Consider the following 13171-nt stretch of genomic DNA (forward strand, 5'->3'; position numbering starts at 1 on the left):
CAACTCCATCATGCCTCTCGGTGGGGGGCGGTGGGGAGCCTTGGTCTTAATGAAGGCCAATGGACTTGCCAAAAGTCCTATAGAAAGCAGTAAAACTGAAATAGAGCCTGGCTTCCGGAATTCCTGAGCTGTGTGTTGTGAATCTGGGGTTAAAAGAGTAGGAAATGGGCAGCTGGGACGCTCCCTCAGTTAAGCGTCCACCTTTGGCTTTGGTTAGGATCCCAGAGTCCTAGGATCCAGCCCCGTGTCAGGGGTCCCTGCTCAGCAGCCAGAAGTTTGCTTCTCCTCCCCCACCCCCCTCCAGTCAAGTGCTCTCTCACCGCTTGACCTCTCAAATAAATAAAATCTGGAAAAGAAGAAGGAGAAGAAGGAGAAGGAGGAGGAGGAGGAGGAGGAGGAGGAGGAAATGCCTCAAGCATTGGAGGGGACTTAATCCTGTATCCAAGATTAAACCAGTGGTCTGGGTGGTCATTACCCTAGCTTTGGGTCTTCTGTATGGCACAGGGCTTATGGGGGCTGGGGGGAGGGGGTGTGGAAAGTCTTCCCCCCAGGAGGTGTTAGAAGCTAATTGTTAGGAGTTAGGTCTCAGCCAAGTCTGAGATGTCAGTGCAGCAGGTGGACTGGCTCCCCAACCGTAGGGCTAGGACAGAGTGGGTCACATGGAGGGGGAAGGTCAAGTATAGTTTTATTGGAGGCCCCGTGGTGACAGCCAGCTCTGTCCTGGAAGGAGGTGGGCACACCCTGGACGAGAAGGGCTTGGAGCCCCACATTGGAGTCCACAGAGGCCCCGTAAAGGCAAAGGGAGAAGGTCACGTCGGCGCTTCCGGCCTCTGCTGCTTTCCAGGCAGAGGAAGACAGAACAGAACAGAGTGGGATGGTAGGGGGCGGGGGCGGCTAGAACTGAGTATTCAGCTCTGGCACCTGCTTCTGAAGCCTCAGTGTCTCCAGCCCCCAGACTGTGCTGCTCTATTTAAAGGAAGGACCCAAGAGAGGAGGAATGTGGGTGGGAGAAGGGGCTCTGGGGATAGGAACGCCAGGAGCAGAGAGAAGGCCAGGAGCTTGCAGGGGTGGTCCCGGGACGGGGCTGTGCTGGCAAAGAGGTGGGCTACGGCCACATTGGGGTTGCCCTGAGCAGGATCAAACCACTTCTGCAGGCACTGCCCACTGTTCCGGTGCTCAGGGCTCGCCTTGAAGGAGTGACTCCAAATCTTCTCACACAGGTCAACCGGGGTGGGGAAGTAATGGGGGAAAGGGTGGCAGAAGGCCTGTGCAGGGCAGAGGTTCTTGCCTGTGGCGGGATGGAGGCACAGCCTTAGCTCCCCCTCCCCTCCCCATCCCCCCATCCTTCACCCTTGGGGAGCAGAGGGGGCTTGCACTTGCCCCGGGGAGGGGGGTGCTGCTGAGCGAGCGACACTTACCCTCACTCCGGTCCCAGCCGTGCCAGTCGGCTTTGCAAGTGTAAGACGTGCGGCAGTCTTCCCACCACAGCTCACAGTCCTCCCGGCACAGGGGCACCTCCAGAATTCGCTCGCCTGGCCCGCCCGAGTCCAGCTGGATACAGGCATGGCAGGTGACAAGAATGCTAGTAGCAATCGCTTGGAGATGATCGGTAGAAGCGAGGGTACTTGTGCCGGGTACCCTCGGAACCAATTCTCCTACGGAGTCTATAAGCAGGGCTTTACCCAGAACAAGGAGGCTTGGAGGCTCCACTGTTCCGCCCTGGCTACAAAGCTCCGTCCATCTGGCACAATGGGACTCAGAGGGGCTCTCCTCCTACAGCTCTCATCTCTTCCCCACTATGCTGCTCTCCAGGGCCTGAGGAAGCTGCCTCTCCAGCTTTTGTCCCAACCCGGCCTCTGACTGCGCTGCCTGTAGGGGGACAGCACGGCCTGCGCTGCCAGCAGCGTGGGGCTCAGGTCCTCAGTAACAGCACACTGCGTGGACCTGCCTCCTGCCTGCCCCTGGCCCAGCCTCCTGACCTTCTGGATCCAAGGCCCCAGGTTTGGGGAGCACTGGTATAAGCAGATGGCCTGGAGGAAGTGCTTCTCACAGCCTGGCAGCATCACCCCACAGTGGTGCAAGCTGAAGTTGTAGAGCAAGGGCAGGTCCAGGTGGGCGTTCAGGCTGGTGTCTGCCCTGCAGCACGCATTGCCTCGCCAGGGCTTGCACTGAAGGCCAAAGATGAAGGAGAAGGCATGGGGGTTGGTAAGACATGGGAGAAGGAGGAGGGCCTGGGCAAAGGGGATGGCTTCAAGTCGGCAGCACCCATATAGAAGAAAAGCGGAAATTCACAGCCAAAGGGCCCCTGCACGCTGATCTCCGTGCTGCAGGCTGCTGCAGTACTCTAGAGACTAGACTTGCGGGGGGTCACCTCCTGAAGGGCCGCTGAGGAGCCCCACGAACCCCAGGGGGATGCGGAGCCCTGAGAAGAGCTCCCAGGGAAATGCCAGTTCCACAACTCCACCCTGCCCCCCATCAATTGCCTTTAGGGCTTGGGGAGGGGTCGCCAGAGTCCTAGGTCTCCCCTGTGCCTATTGGTAGGAAGGCTAGAGGAGGAGGACCTGGTTTGCATTTATGCCAAACCAGTGCTGAGCCTCCTGGATCACCACCTGCCCCTGTTCCCCAAGTGACCCAGAAGCTCAGAGATGGGAACTTTGAAGCACCCAACAGTTACGATCTCAAAAGGCCATAGTGTCCCTCCAGTGGCTCGGGCCCCAATACCAGCATAAGGAACCACATGAGTTAGGGTTGGTGGTGGTTCAGAAACCATTGTGGCATTTATGTCCCTTCCCTGAGCTGCCAAAGCAACCCCCCCCCACCCCCAGGCAACATCTGGCCTCTGTACCTCTTTGTAGAGCTGGTCTTCTGGGCCAGGCTCTCGCTTGTGGTGTTTGGTGTTCATGCAGACATTGAGCAGCTCGTCCCCAGCCCAGGTGGGTGGTGCGACTGTCCACAGCCCTAACAGGAGCAGCCACGACCGATCCATGGCCGACGGCAGACAGGAGCCACGCCTGCTTGGGTGAGAGACCGGACAGGCTATCCCAAGGAGTGAGGTTGGGTGTCAGGGCTCTCTCAAGTGACCATGACCCTCTGGCTGCTCTTAGAACCTCTATCGGAGGTGGCATCAAAAAATGTCAGGGCAGGTAGGACATACTTTAGCGTTCTGACACCCACTCCCAGTGATGTCCGGACACCTAAAAAGACTCCCAGGAAGATCCCAGGCCTAAGGCCAGTGAGGGTCAGTGTGGAATGGCTCCAGCCTGGGAACTTTTCCTGGCCCCTCCCCGTTGGAGGCAGACCTCTCCCCTCCACCCCCCAACCCCCTGCCAAGACACGGGGGCTGGGAATTCAGAGCTTTGATCCCGGATGCAGCAACCAGATTCTACAGGGCGCAGAGGGCATAGTGGGACCAGGTGGTGGGCCAGGTGCAGTGCTTATGCCATTGATGGCCAGCCCAGACTGCAGCCTCCCTGAGGCATCCCTGCAGGGCTCCCTCCCCAAGCCACTGGTCCCCACCCATTCCCTCCAAAGGAGTCCTCCCCTTCACCCCCCTCCCCCACCCACCCCTCTCACCCAGGAGTGGTGGTTCTGCTTACACTGGACCCAACCTGACTCCCACCCTCCTGAGCAGGAACTTCGGGGGTGGGAGGGGGGTGGGGTGGGGAGAAAAGCCCATCAGAAGCGTGCCCACTCAGCTGTGCCTGTCTTGCACATCCAAAGCCTGCTCCTCAGCACAGGAGCAAGGAGGCTGGCTTCCCTTTTTGGGGTTTGCTGAGCACTGTGTTTCCAGCTCTGATCTGGGTAGTAAGGCAAGGGAGGGGAACAGCAGACTGAAAGAAGAAAGGCAGAAGAGCACCCTGTGTCAAGTGCCCAGTGCCTTACCCATCCAGGGAGCCCTGGCTCCCACAGTCCCCCAGCGCTCGCAGAAAGGCCACTGTGACCCATCACAGTGAAACTGAAAACCCCTGGCCTCACCTGAGTTTCCAGCAGCCCACAGGCTGGGGATGGAGACCCCAACCCCCCCCCCCCCCCCGCCAATCTGCCACTACCCCCACTCCAGTGTCAGGCACAGCTGTGACCATCCAGTATCTTTCAAGAAGCTGGTTTAACAGGGGAACAGAGGAAAGATGCTGCCTCTTCTCATGCTTTCTGCATACTTACTTTCAAAGTGGGAGCTGCTCCCTCCTGCTTCCAGAGACGGGAGGCTGCCATCTCACCCATTTATGGCCCCCTCCACACAGCCCAGGTGCAGACGCAGAGCTCCAGGTGGCGTCCCTTAAATGGCATCCATCTCACGGAGCTCGGAGCTCGAGGCTTTCACTTTCTCAGAAAAGCAGAGACCCGGTAGTAGGAAGGCTCCTGGGCTCTGGTCAGCTACTGACTTTTGTTCTTGGCCCTGCTCCTGGCCAGCCGGATGACCTGGAGAACGTGGCCAACTCTCTGTAAGTTTGCCTGTCTGTATAAAGGGCTGTTTCGTAATAGGGGTGGCTGGGAGAAAGAAATGAAGGAGAAAATTCACAGAAAGGACTTGGCGTTGTGCCTGGCACAGAGTAAGTCTTTTGGCTTTAATTCTTTTCCTTTATCCTGGGAAGCCTTTGTCTCTGGGTCCCTGCCTTCTGCCCCCCTTCTGCCTGCAGCTCCACCTGGCCCTTTGTGGGCTCAGACACCTGGGATGGCACCACCCGGTGGCTTGAGTGACAGTGAGCGACCTCAGTCAGCTTTTGCAGGCACCAGGGTTCCTGCTGGTGCCTGCATATAAAACAGGGCCTTGGAGACCCAAGATTTTCAATGTGTGACCAAAGCCCAATCCAACAAAGTCAAGAAAGCCCCCTCCCCGCTGCAAGCCCACTGAACGGCCTCCCTGAGCATGCAGAGACCCTTGTCCTGTGAAGTATTCTGCAGCGCCCTCGGCCGTGTACGTGTTCACAAGGAAGTCCTCAACCAAGAGAGGCTGGCAGTCTCGATCAGGACTCTTGGGAGAGGCCCAAAGGTGATGGGAACTCTGGAAAAGGAGCCCCTCTCCTTGCGCGTTTCCTAAAACAAGTCCCCTCTCCAAGGGACAAGCAGCCCAAGTGACTGAAGTGGTACCGGTAGCCAGGAAACTAAAACAATAAGAGCACTTTTATACTTGAAGCACACAGAGCCCACCCTGGGTTGCTCAGCTACGAGGCTAATGTGGAGACATGAGTCGGTCATCACCGCGGAAAATGGAGTTCTCCGCAGCGCCATGTGCCAAGCGCCACGAAGGACCCAGACGCTGGGCTGGCACCTTCGCCACGGGGTCTGACTCACCCCTAGAAACAACCCTGAGCCTGAACTCCCTCCCTGATTTCACTGCGGGGAGCCCGAGGCTCAGGTGGGGGCAGGGGCAGAGCTTCATATCTGATGCACAAGGACCAGCTGAGTGGGTTCCCTTCAAGACTGAGAGGCAGATGCTCGTCCGTCCAGGTCTCCAGGGAGGTCTGTTTTTCAGAAAGTCAAATGCCACAATCAGGTGGTGTTTCGGGAGATCTGTGTCTAGCTTTATTTGGGAGTGGTGATGATCACTGGCCCAGCCTCCTGTTTTCTTTTTCTTGTTCTTTTTTTTTTAAAGATTTATTTGAGAGAAAGAGAGATTGAGAGAATGAGTGGGAGGAGAGGCAGAGAAAAGCAGGCTCCCCTCTGAGCTAGGAGCCCCACGCAGAGCTCAATCCCAGGACCCTAAGATCCTGACCCGAGCCCAAGGCAGACGCTTTACCGACTGAGCTACCCAGGTGCCCCCAGCCTCCCGTGTCCTTAAGTAAGAGTTCGGAGTCTCCCCTTTTAGGGTCTGATAACCACACAGTCCCTGCATTTCTGTGGCATGGGTCTTTCTCCAAGGGCATCCCTGGGGGCAGGAAGAGCAGGCAGGCCAGCCCTGTTCAAATCCTCACAAACACAAAGCTCCTAAGCCTCTCAAGGCTGTGGATGTGACAGCGACAAGAATCCAGCAGTGAAGCCCAGAAGTAATTATGGGAATGGAAAACAGGTCCTCTGATAACCCTCCTTCACAAGGAGGGAAGGAGAGGGAGGGGCTTGCTGACAGTCTCTAGGACAAGGCTGGTAGGTAATGAGCTGAAATGACACTCCTCACAGGTGCTGGGCTTGGGGCCATAGCGGGAGTGGGAGGGTTGGGGGGAGGTGGGAGGGATTCCTCTCCCAGAACCATCAGGCCAACAGCTGCTCTAGCAAAGAGGCAGTTTGCAGGCCTGGAGGAAACCTCATTTTTGTTTTATTGTGATTGAGTCGTCCCAAGAAATCTGTTTTGTAACTGAAAGCTGATAAATTACAGCTGGCTGTGGTTGAAGAAGACATTCAAAGCTGCTGACCTCAGACGCTTTCCTTCTGAGAAAACAAAACACTTGAACTGCAGCGAGCAGAGCTATAGCAGCAGCAGCGCTGGGAGAGGGCTGAGGGGAGGGGGAGGTGGGAGGGAGCAGCCCAGCCCCAGCAGGGAAGTAACCACTCTCAGACTCTCCCCGCTGACTCTCCCCCTTGCTCGCGAGGTGCTGAGGTGCTGTGGCCCACTGAGATCCCCCACGAGTTCCAGAGCAGACTAAGAAGGCAAAGGATTCGTGTCAGGAATCTCCTGGCGGGCACCCGAGGTCGGAGGCCAGTTGAAGGGGGACACTGGTGACTCAGTTCTTCATGGGTGTTAGGGGTCCTCCTTTTCACCCCAAAATCTATTGGCCATCCTTGCTCAACTCTTAACTGGTTTGTTGTTTATCCCTAGCCTGCCTTCCTGCCACAGTCAGTCCATCACTAAATCGCTGATGTAACTTCTGAAATAGCTCTTGAATTCGAACTTTTCTCTCCCTGTCTCTCCCCAGTTTCCGGGGCCATGACTACCTCTTGCCTTAGTTATAGCAACCACCTCCTCACTGGCTCCTATTCCCCTTTCTAGAATGTTCTACAATCAGCCAGAATGATCTAAATTTCCCCGTATTTTATTATCAACATTTTCAAAAATAAGGAAAGTTGAGGGAGTTGTACAACGAACACCTGTATCCCCATCACTTTGATTTTACCATTACCATTGTATTGTATTTTCATTGTCCCACGTCCAGCCATTCTTCCAGCCTTCTAGTTACCCACCGGGCTGCTTTTCCATCATGCACTTCCAAGTAAATCACAGATCTCAGTATGCTTCCTCTTAAGTAATTTGTGTATCCTTATCATTAACCAAGTTCAATATTTGCCTCCACGTGTTTTTTAATTACCCCCTTCAGATGGATCTTTTTAAAAGGTTAAAGGTGGGTAAGATACTTTCATGTTTAAAAGCCTTCCAGATTTAACATAAGTCCCAAATTCTCAACCCGTCCCAAGGACCCTGTTTCCTTTCTGTGCTGTTCTCTTGTGCTTTACAGCTTTCACCAGGCCCTCCTCACACTGACATTGAGACCACCCTGTGCTGTCGCTCTGCCGGGCCCTTCCCTCCAAGCTCACACTCTGAGGCTGCTACCTCCTACGGATCCCTCAGCTCTGAGGATGGATGGCTTCTCAGGGGATGTGTGTGGCCCCCACCAGGACTGGTGAGCTGTTCTCTCATGCCGGCCCCTGTTGTGGATTTTACCGCCCGTCATTGTGAATGCCTGCTTGCAGCTCCGGCCAGGCACCAAACACAGTGCCTAACCCAGAATGGCTAGTCAATACACGTTTGTTGAGTAATCAAGCAGAAAATACCTGAGTAGATGGGCTCCTGGGTGGCTCAGTGGGTTAAGCCGCTGCCTTCGGCTCAGGTCATGATCTCGGGGTCCTGGGATTGAGTCCCGCATCGGGCTCTCTGCTCAGCAGGGGGCCTGCTTCCCTTGCTTCTCTGCCTACCTGTGATCTCTGTCTGTCAAATAAATAAATAAAATCTTTAAAAAAAAAAAAAGAAAAAAAGAAAATACCTGAGTAGATTACAACTGTGTTTCTCTTTTTTTCTGTAATCTTTATTTGAGAGAGATTGAACATGCGCACACTCACATGCCCGCCCATCCGTGCCCACAAGCACATGGTGGGTTGCTGAGGGAGAGAATCTCCAGCATAGACTCCCCACTGAGTGCAGAGCCCGACCTGGGACTCAATCTCATGATCCTGAGATCACAACATGAGCTGAACCAAGAGCAGGATGCTTAACTGACTGAGCTACCCAGGTGCCCCTAAAACTGTATTTCTTTCTTTCTTTTTTTTTTTTTTAAAGATTTTATTTATTTATTTGTCAGAGAGAGAGGGAGAGAGAGAGAGAGGGAGCACAGGCAGACAGAGAGGCAGGCAGAGGCAGAGGGAGAAGCAGGCTCCCCGCCAAGCAAGGAGCCCATGTGGGACTCGATTCCAGGACTCTGGGATCATGACCTGAGCCGAAGGCAGCTGCTTAACCAACTGAGCCACCCAGGCGTCCCTAAAACTGTATTTCTTATACAATTTTTAATCCACCTGCTTCTTTAGTTTAACCTGACCTAGTCCCTCTCCTTACCCCTCTGCCTTCCTTCCTACCCTTTATTCCATCCCCACCTATGCTTCCTGCCTCGAGTTTAAAATTACCTCTCATTTTCTGTTCTCGTTCTCTCTCCTCACCCTCCTCCTCTCTGTCTCCCTCCTTTTCCACTCCGCCTTCCCTCACCCTTCGATTTTCTCTCTCACTCTCAGACTCTTACATGGGATTGTCTTCAGTTTCTGGTGATTTCTGTGAATGCTGGAGCCTTTCATCACCTCCTTGAAGAGACCACTTTTTCGGTCTAGTCATAACAAAGGAAAGGAGTGTGAAGCCTGTCAGGTGTTGAAGAGAGTCCAAGTAGGTAGAGAGAGAGAGAAAAACATCAAGGTCCTACAGGAAGGAGATGAGCTGAAAACCAGAGACAGGAAAAAGGCAGGTCACAAAGAACAAATGTCTTTAGTCTCTTCTTGTTCTTCTCAGGCTACTAGATTCTTCTCTCTTCAACACAGTTGCCCCGTTGCCAGTGTCTCATTGTGACATTCAAACCAGGCTGCTACTGAGTGTCTGGGAGACGGCGTTAATAAGTAACCGAGGTTTGTGGGCCATTTGACAATGTGCAGCTGAGATCAGTCCATTTTCTCTTTCAGTCCTCCCAACATCCCTCCCCCCAAATATCTCTTGACTAGGAGTTTTTCTCCAGCTACAAACCTGCCTCACTCTCCTTCCCAGACTTGCTTCTTAAAAGACCTGTGTGTGTTCGTTGTGGCTTCTGTGTGTCACCTGACATTCATTTACTGACCACTGCCATTCAGCTACTACCCTCTGTCCCATAGAATCCACACTTGCCAAATTCATTAACAACCTCCAAATTGCTCTACGCAGTGGAAAGGGTCATTCCATATTATACTTGACCTCCCGGCTGCCTTTGACCAAAGTAATCCCTCCAGCCTTCTTGAAGTTCACCTCCTCCTTGAGTCCCAGGGCTGTACTATGTTCTGGTTTCCCTCCAGTATCTCGACTTGTTCGTTCTCAGTCTCCTCAGTAGGCTCCATTTCCTCCATCTGCCATGTAAGTGGTTTTTTTGGTTGTTATTTATTTTTTGGTTTGGGGGGGTGGAACTCTGTCCTTGGACCTCTTTTCTTTCTACTGTACTTACTCTCACTGTGCATGATCTCCTATATGCAGATAACTTCTAATTCTCCCTCCAGTCCTGACCTGTAGAATGGTCAGAGTGTGTGTGTGTGTGTGTGTGTGTTTCTGTATGTGTGTGTCGATCTATCTCTAATAGTATTTTACTTCGATTACCAACAGGCTCCTTACACTCAATATGACCCAGCTCTTCTTTTCTCCCCATTCAATCTGCTTTTCATGTTGCTTAATGGGACCCTATTCTTCTAGTCATCCAAGTCATGGCCCAGGAGTTGTCTTGGACTCTTTTCCCTCCCCAACTTCATACAGATACTTTCACATGACCTGCAGAATTCTTCATGGCCTGGCACTTAGTTACTCCAGAAACCCCTCTACCTCCCACTCCCACCCTGACTCTATACACTTGCCGAATCGATCTACTTGTTTCTATCTGAATTTGCCACTGCTCTGTATCTTCATGCCTACATCTCCATCTGCCAGGGGCGCCCTTTCCCTGCTTCTTCCCCCAAGTTCTCATCCTTGGGGACTCCACTCAAATGTCATCCTCTCTAGGCAGGCTACCTTTGCCCTTCCCTGGGTTTGGGTCCCTTCTGAGGACTCCCGTGGCTTTCTATGTTTTTGTTTGTTTGTTTGTTTTGTTTTGTTTTTAGCCTTGCATTGATCACAAGGTGGTAGAATTTTCTGCATATTTGCTTGCCTCTCCATGTAGATTCTGAGTTCCCTGAGGGTGAGGACTTGATCTTCTGCTGAGGCTGCTAGCCCCTAGCACAGTTTATGGTGCATATACACACCTCTAAATGTTTGAATAAATGAGTGAGTGGTATGTGCTACATCCGACAATGCCCAGGGGCCTGCACCCAGATGTAGAATCTGGTCTTTCTGAGCCATGGACAGTGCTCTTTCCTCATGGTCCAGTTCCCAGCACCCATTGCTTTTCTGTTCCATCCCACCTGCCTAGTATATTTAAAATGGAAAATTTGTTTCGGAAGGCCCAAACCTATCAGCAGGTCCTCTCAGAGGATATTTTAGACGGTAACAAATTGACATAGTTATAATACATATGGTTTAGGGACCCCATCCAGGCATGGCTGTTTAGAACATGACTCTTAGTACCACTGTGTTCTCCCTCCCTCTATTCCCCTCCCCAACCCCCACCATCTATGGGGTGTCAGCCAATGCTAGCATTAACCTTAAAATTGTAACCACAATCCAATCCCACCTGTGAGAGGAAGAGACAGGGCCCTAAACCCCCAGCTAAACTGAACTCTCTTTACTATTCTGTGGTCACTTTTGTCCCAGGTCTTCACACATGCTATCTCCTTCCACTTGGGACCTTGCCCCTACCCTCCACACTCTGGGTACTTCCCTTGCCAGCCACCTTTTTTTTTTTTTTTTTTTATCTCAATTTGGAGTGGTCCACATTCAAGGAAGCCCATGTCTAAGTTAGGTGTCCTTCCTGGTGTGGTCAAGCCCATGGGTGATCTCTACCATGATGCCACACTGTCCTGGAAATGCCTGCTGACTCACATGTTCCCTACTGGTCTAAAAGCTCCCGGACCAGTAGAGACTGTGTCTTTCTGTTTTACAGTTGTAACTGAGTGCCTGGACACAGTAGATCCTCAGTAGGTATTTGTTGAATTAACAAATAATTTTTTGGTAAGAAGGATTCTCTCCTATGATTCATTTTTTTACTAAGAAGCGTATCAGGACAAATTCTAGGAAACCTCATTATTTTTATGTGTGCTCAGAGGGATAAGAGTTAAGTGTATGTGGTGCAAAAGCTAGTGGATTTCTACCTTTTTTTAAAAAAAATTGTTTTTCTGTCCCTCATTCACCTCTCACTTATTTACTAATTAAAAAAATTGTTTTTCTGTCCCTCTTGCTTATTTGCTAAATGACCTATGCTTGGACAGTCTCATCTTGCTAATCTACTTCCCACAGCTCTGATAACCATGAGGCTTGCCAAATGTTGTTAGTGAATTATTTCTCTCTTGGGCATGTTCACAATTTCAGGTTCAAAGAATGGAATAGGGTCAGTTGTATATTTATTTTCTTTGGTTTATGAAATACAATCTTTCTAGGTTTATTTTCATCTTTATGTCTTGGTCTCGATCTTACATTGAAAATGCCTGATAAAATGCACAGATGGGTTGTAAGGTCCATAATGTGTTTCATTGTCTATAGAAAGAAAGTTCAAATCATTTTGAACTGGCAAATATTTGACTTCTTATGCCCTTGAGCCTACAGAAGAAAAGATGGAGATGGGGAAAATGAATTTTGCAAGAAACTGTGGGTAAATTGCCTTCTGGTAATGCAATGATTAAGCCATTGCCATTTCTGGAAAAGTGAATTTTGTGATTCTTCCATGACCTCTTTTATAAACACTATAATATAATACAATGTGAAGCTCTTGTATGTATTATGTTTACTTAACACTTAGTTCTCTGGAAAATATTAATGGCTGTGAATATTCAATTACTTCAGTTTACAAAACTAGATTTTAATTTGCTAAGTGTCTGCTCACACTTGAGTTGATGATTCTGGTGTTTTGTTTTGTTTTGTTTTTACCAAAGCCTTTGGAATGTTTGGTTGCTATGGATACTGGGGTTTAAGAGGAACCACTGAGTCATCTTAGTGTCCATAAAGACAAAGCACTGCATACATCCTCAGAAATGTGGAAATAGCTCTATCTTCTCTATCTCTCCGGCATGGTGGCTTCTTTGGTTTCAGAAGAAGTTTTCTGGACTTGCTACTGCAGTACGAATGGTCCCTTTGGGTAGAGTGAAGACACACAAACTACCACTGGTTATTCTGAGAGCTGTGGCTGCCCCATTCCAGAAGGAAGGGGAAGCCAACTGAGGCTTCTCAAGGATTACTCTGTTCTAGGCCATGTGGCAAACTCCTGATAGACATCATCTCATTGCCTTATGTGCTAGTCAGAGGCAAAGATGTGTCCAGTTCAATACTACATAGTTTGTATTGACTGACACAAATGATTGCTGAATGAATGAGCAATTAACCCTGCATAGGTATTATAAACCCATTTTACAGATGTCCTCAGATAGTTTGACTTATCTTCTTATCCTCTAACATAAGATGTATTAGTAGTAGTTAACTTTGTGTCACAGTATTTACGTTATAAGATATCAAAGGAGAAGAGGAAATATCACTCAAGGATCTGAATCCTCTTCTGGGGGAATGGATTAGCATCTTCCTGGTTGTATATGGGATAATTGTATCTTGTGGAAGTATGATTGTATTGTCTTTACTTGGAGATTAAGTATGGTTTAAGGTCTGTACAGGTGCCACATTGACAAGAGTAGACTGTAATGGTCAGTTTCATATGTCAGCTTGTTTAGGTTCGGATTCCCTGTATTAGCTAGTACTAATCTAGATGTTGTTATGAAAGTGTTTTGTAGAACTTACTAAAGTCTGTGGTTAGTGGCAAGGAATAAATAAAGATCTGAGTCTAGGACTACCTAGCTTCAAAATCTGTGTTCTCCTATGTTACATTAAATAGGAGAAAGTGGTCTGTTGAATTATTCCTTGGCACTTAAATCATATAATAAAATCTGCAAAGTGCTG

General features: G+C 50.4%; 1 protein-coding gene across 1 annotated transcript; it reads right to left on the reverse strand.

The window, feature by feature from the left end:
• Window positions 1-247: 247 nt before the first annotated feature.
• On the reverse strand, window positions 248-4419 carry IZUMO1R (IZUMO1 receptor, JUNO). The gene is made up of 5 exons (XM_044260702.1): window positions 4162-4419; window positions 2846-3011; window positions 1980-2168; window positions 1419-1551; window positions 248-1288 (listed from the first exon to the last, which is right to left on the reverse strand). The coding sequence occupies exons 2-5, from the start codon at window positions 2984-2986 to the stop codon at window positions 936-938; spliced, it is 816 nt and encodes a 271-aa protein (XP_044116637.1). The 5' UTR covers window positions 2987-3011; window positions 4162-4419; the 3' UTR covers window positions 248-935.
• Window positions 4420-13171: the final 8752 nt, after the last annotated feature.

The sequence above is a fragment of the Neovison vison genome, chromosome 7, assembly GCF_020171115.1.
Source record: "Neovison vison isolate M4711 chromosome 7, ASM_NN_V1, whole genome shotgun sequence".
In the NCBI taxonomy this organism is placed as follows: domain Eukaryota; kingdom Metazoa; phylum Chordata; class Mammalia; order Carnivora; family Mustelidae; genus Neogale; species Neogale vison.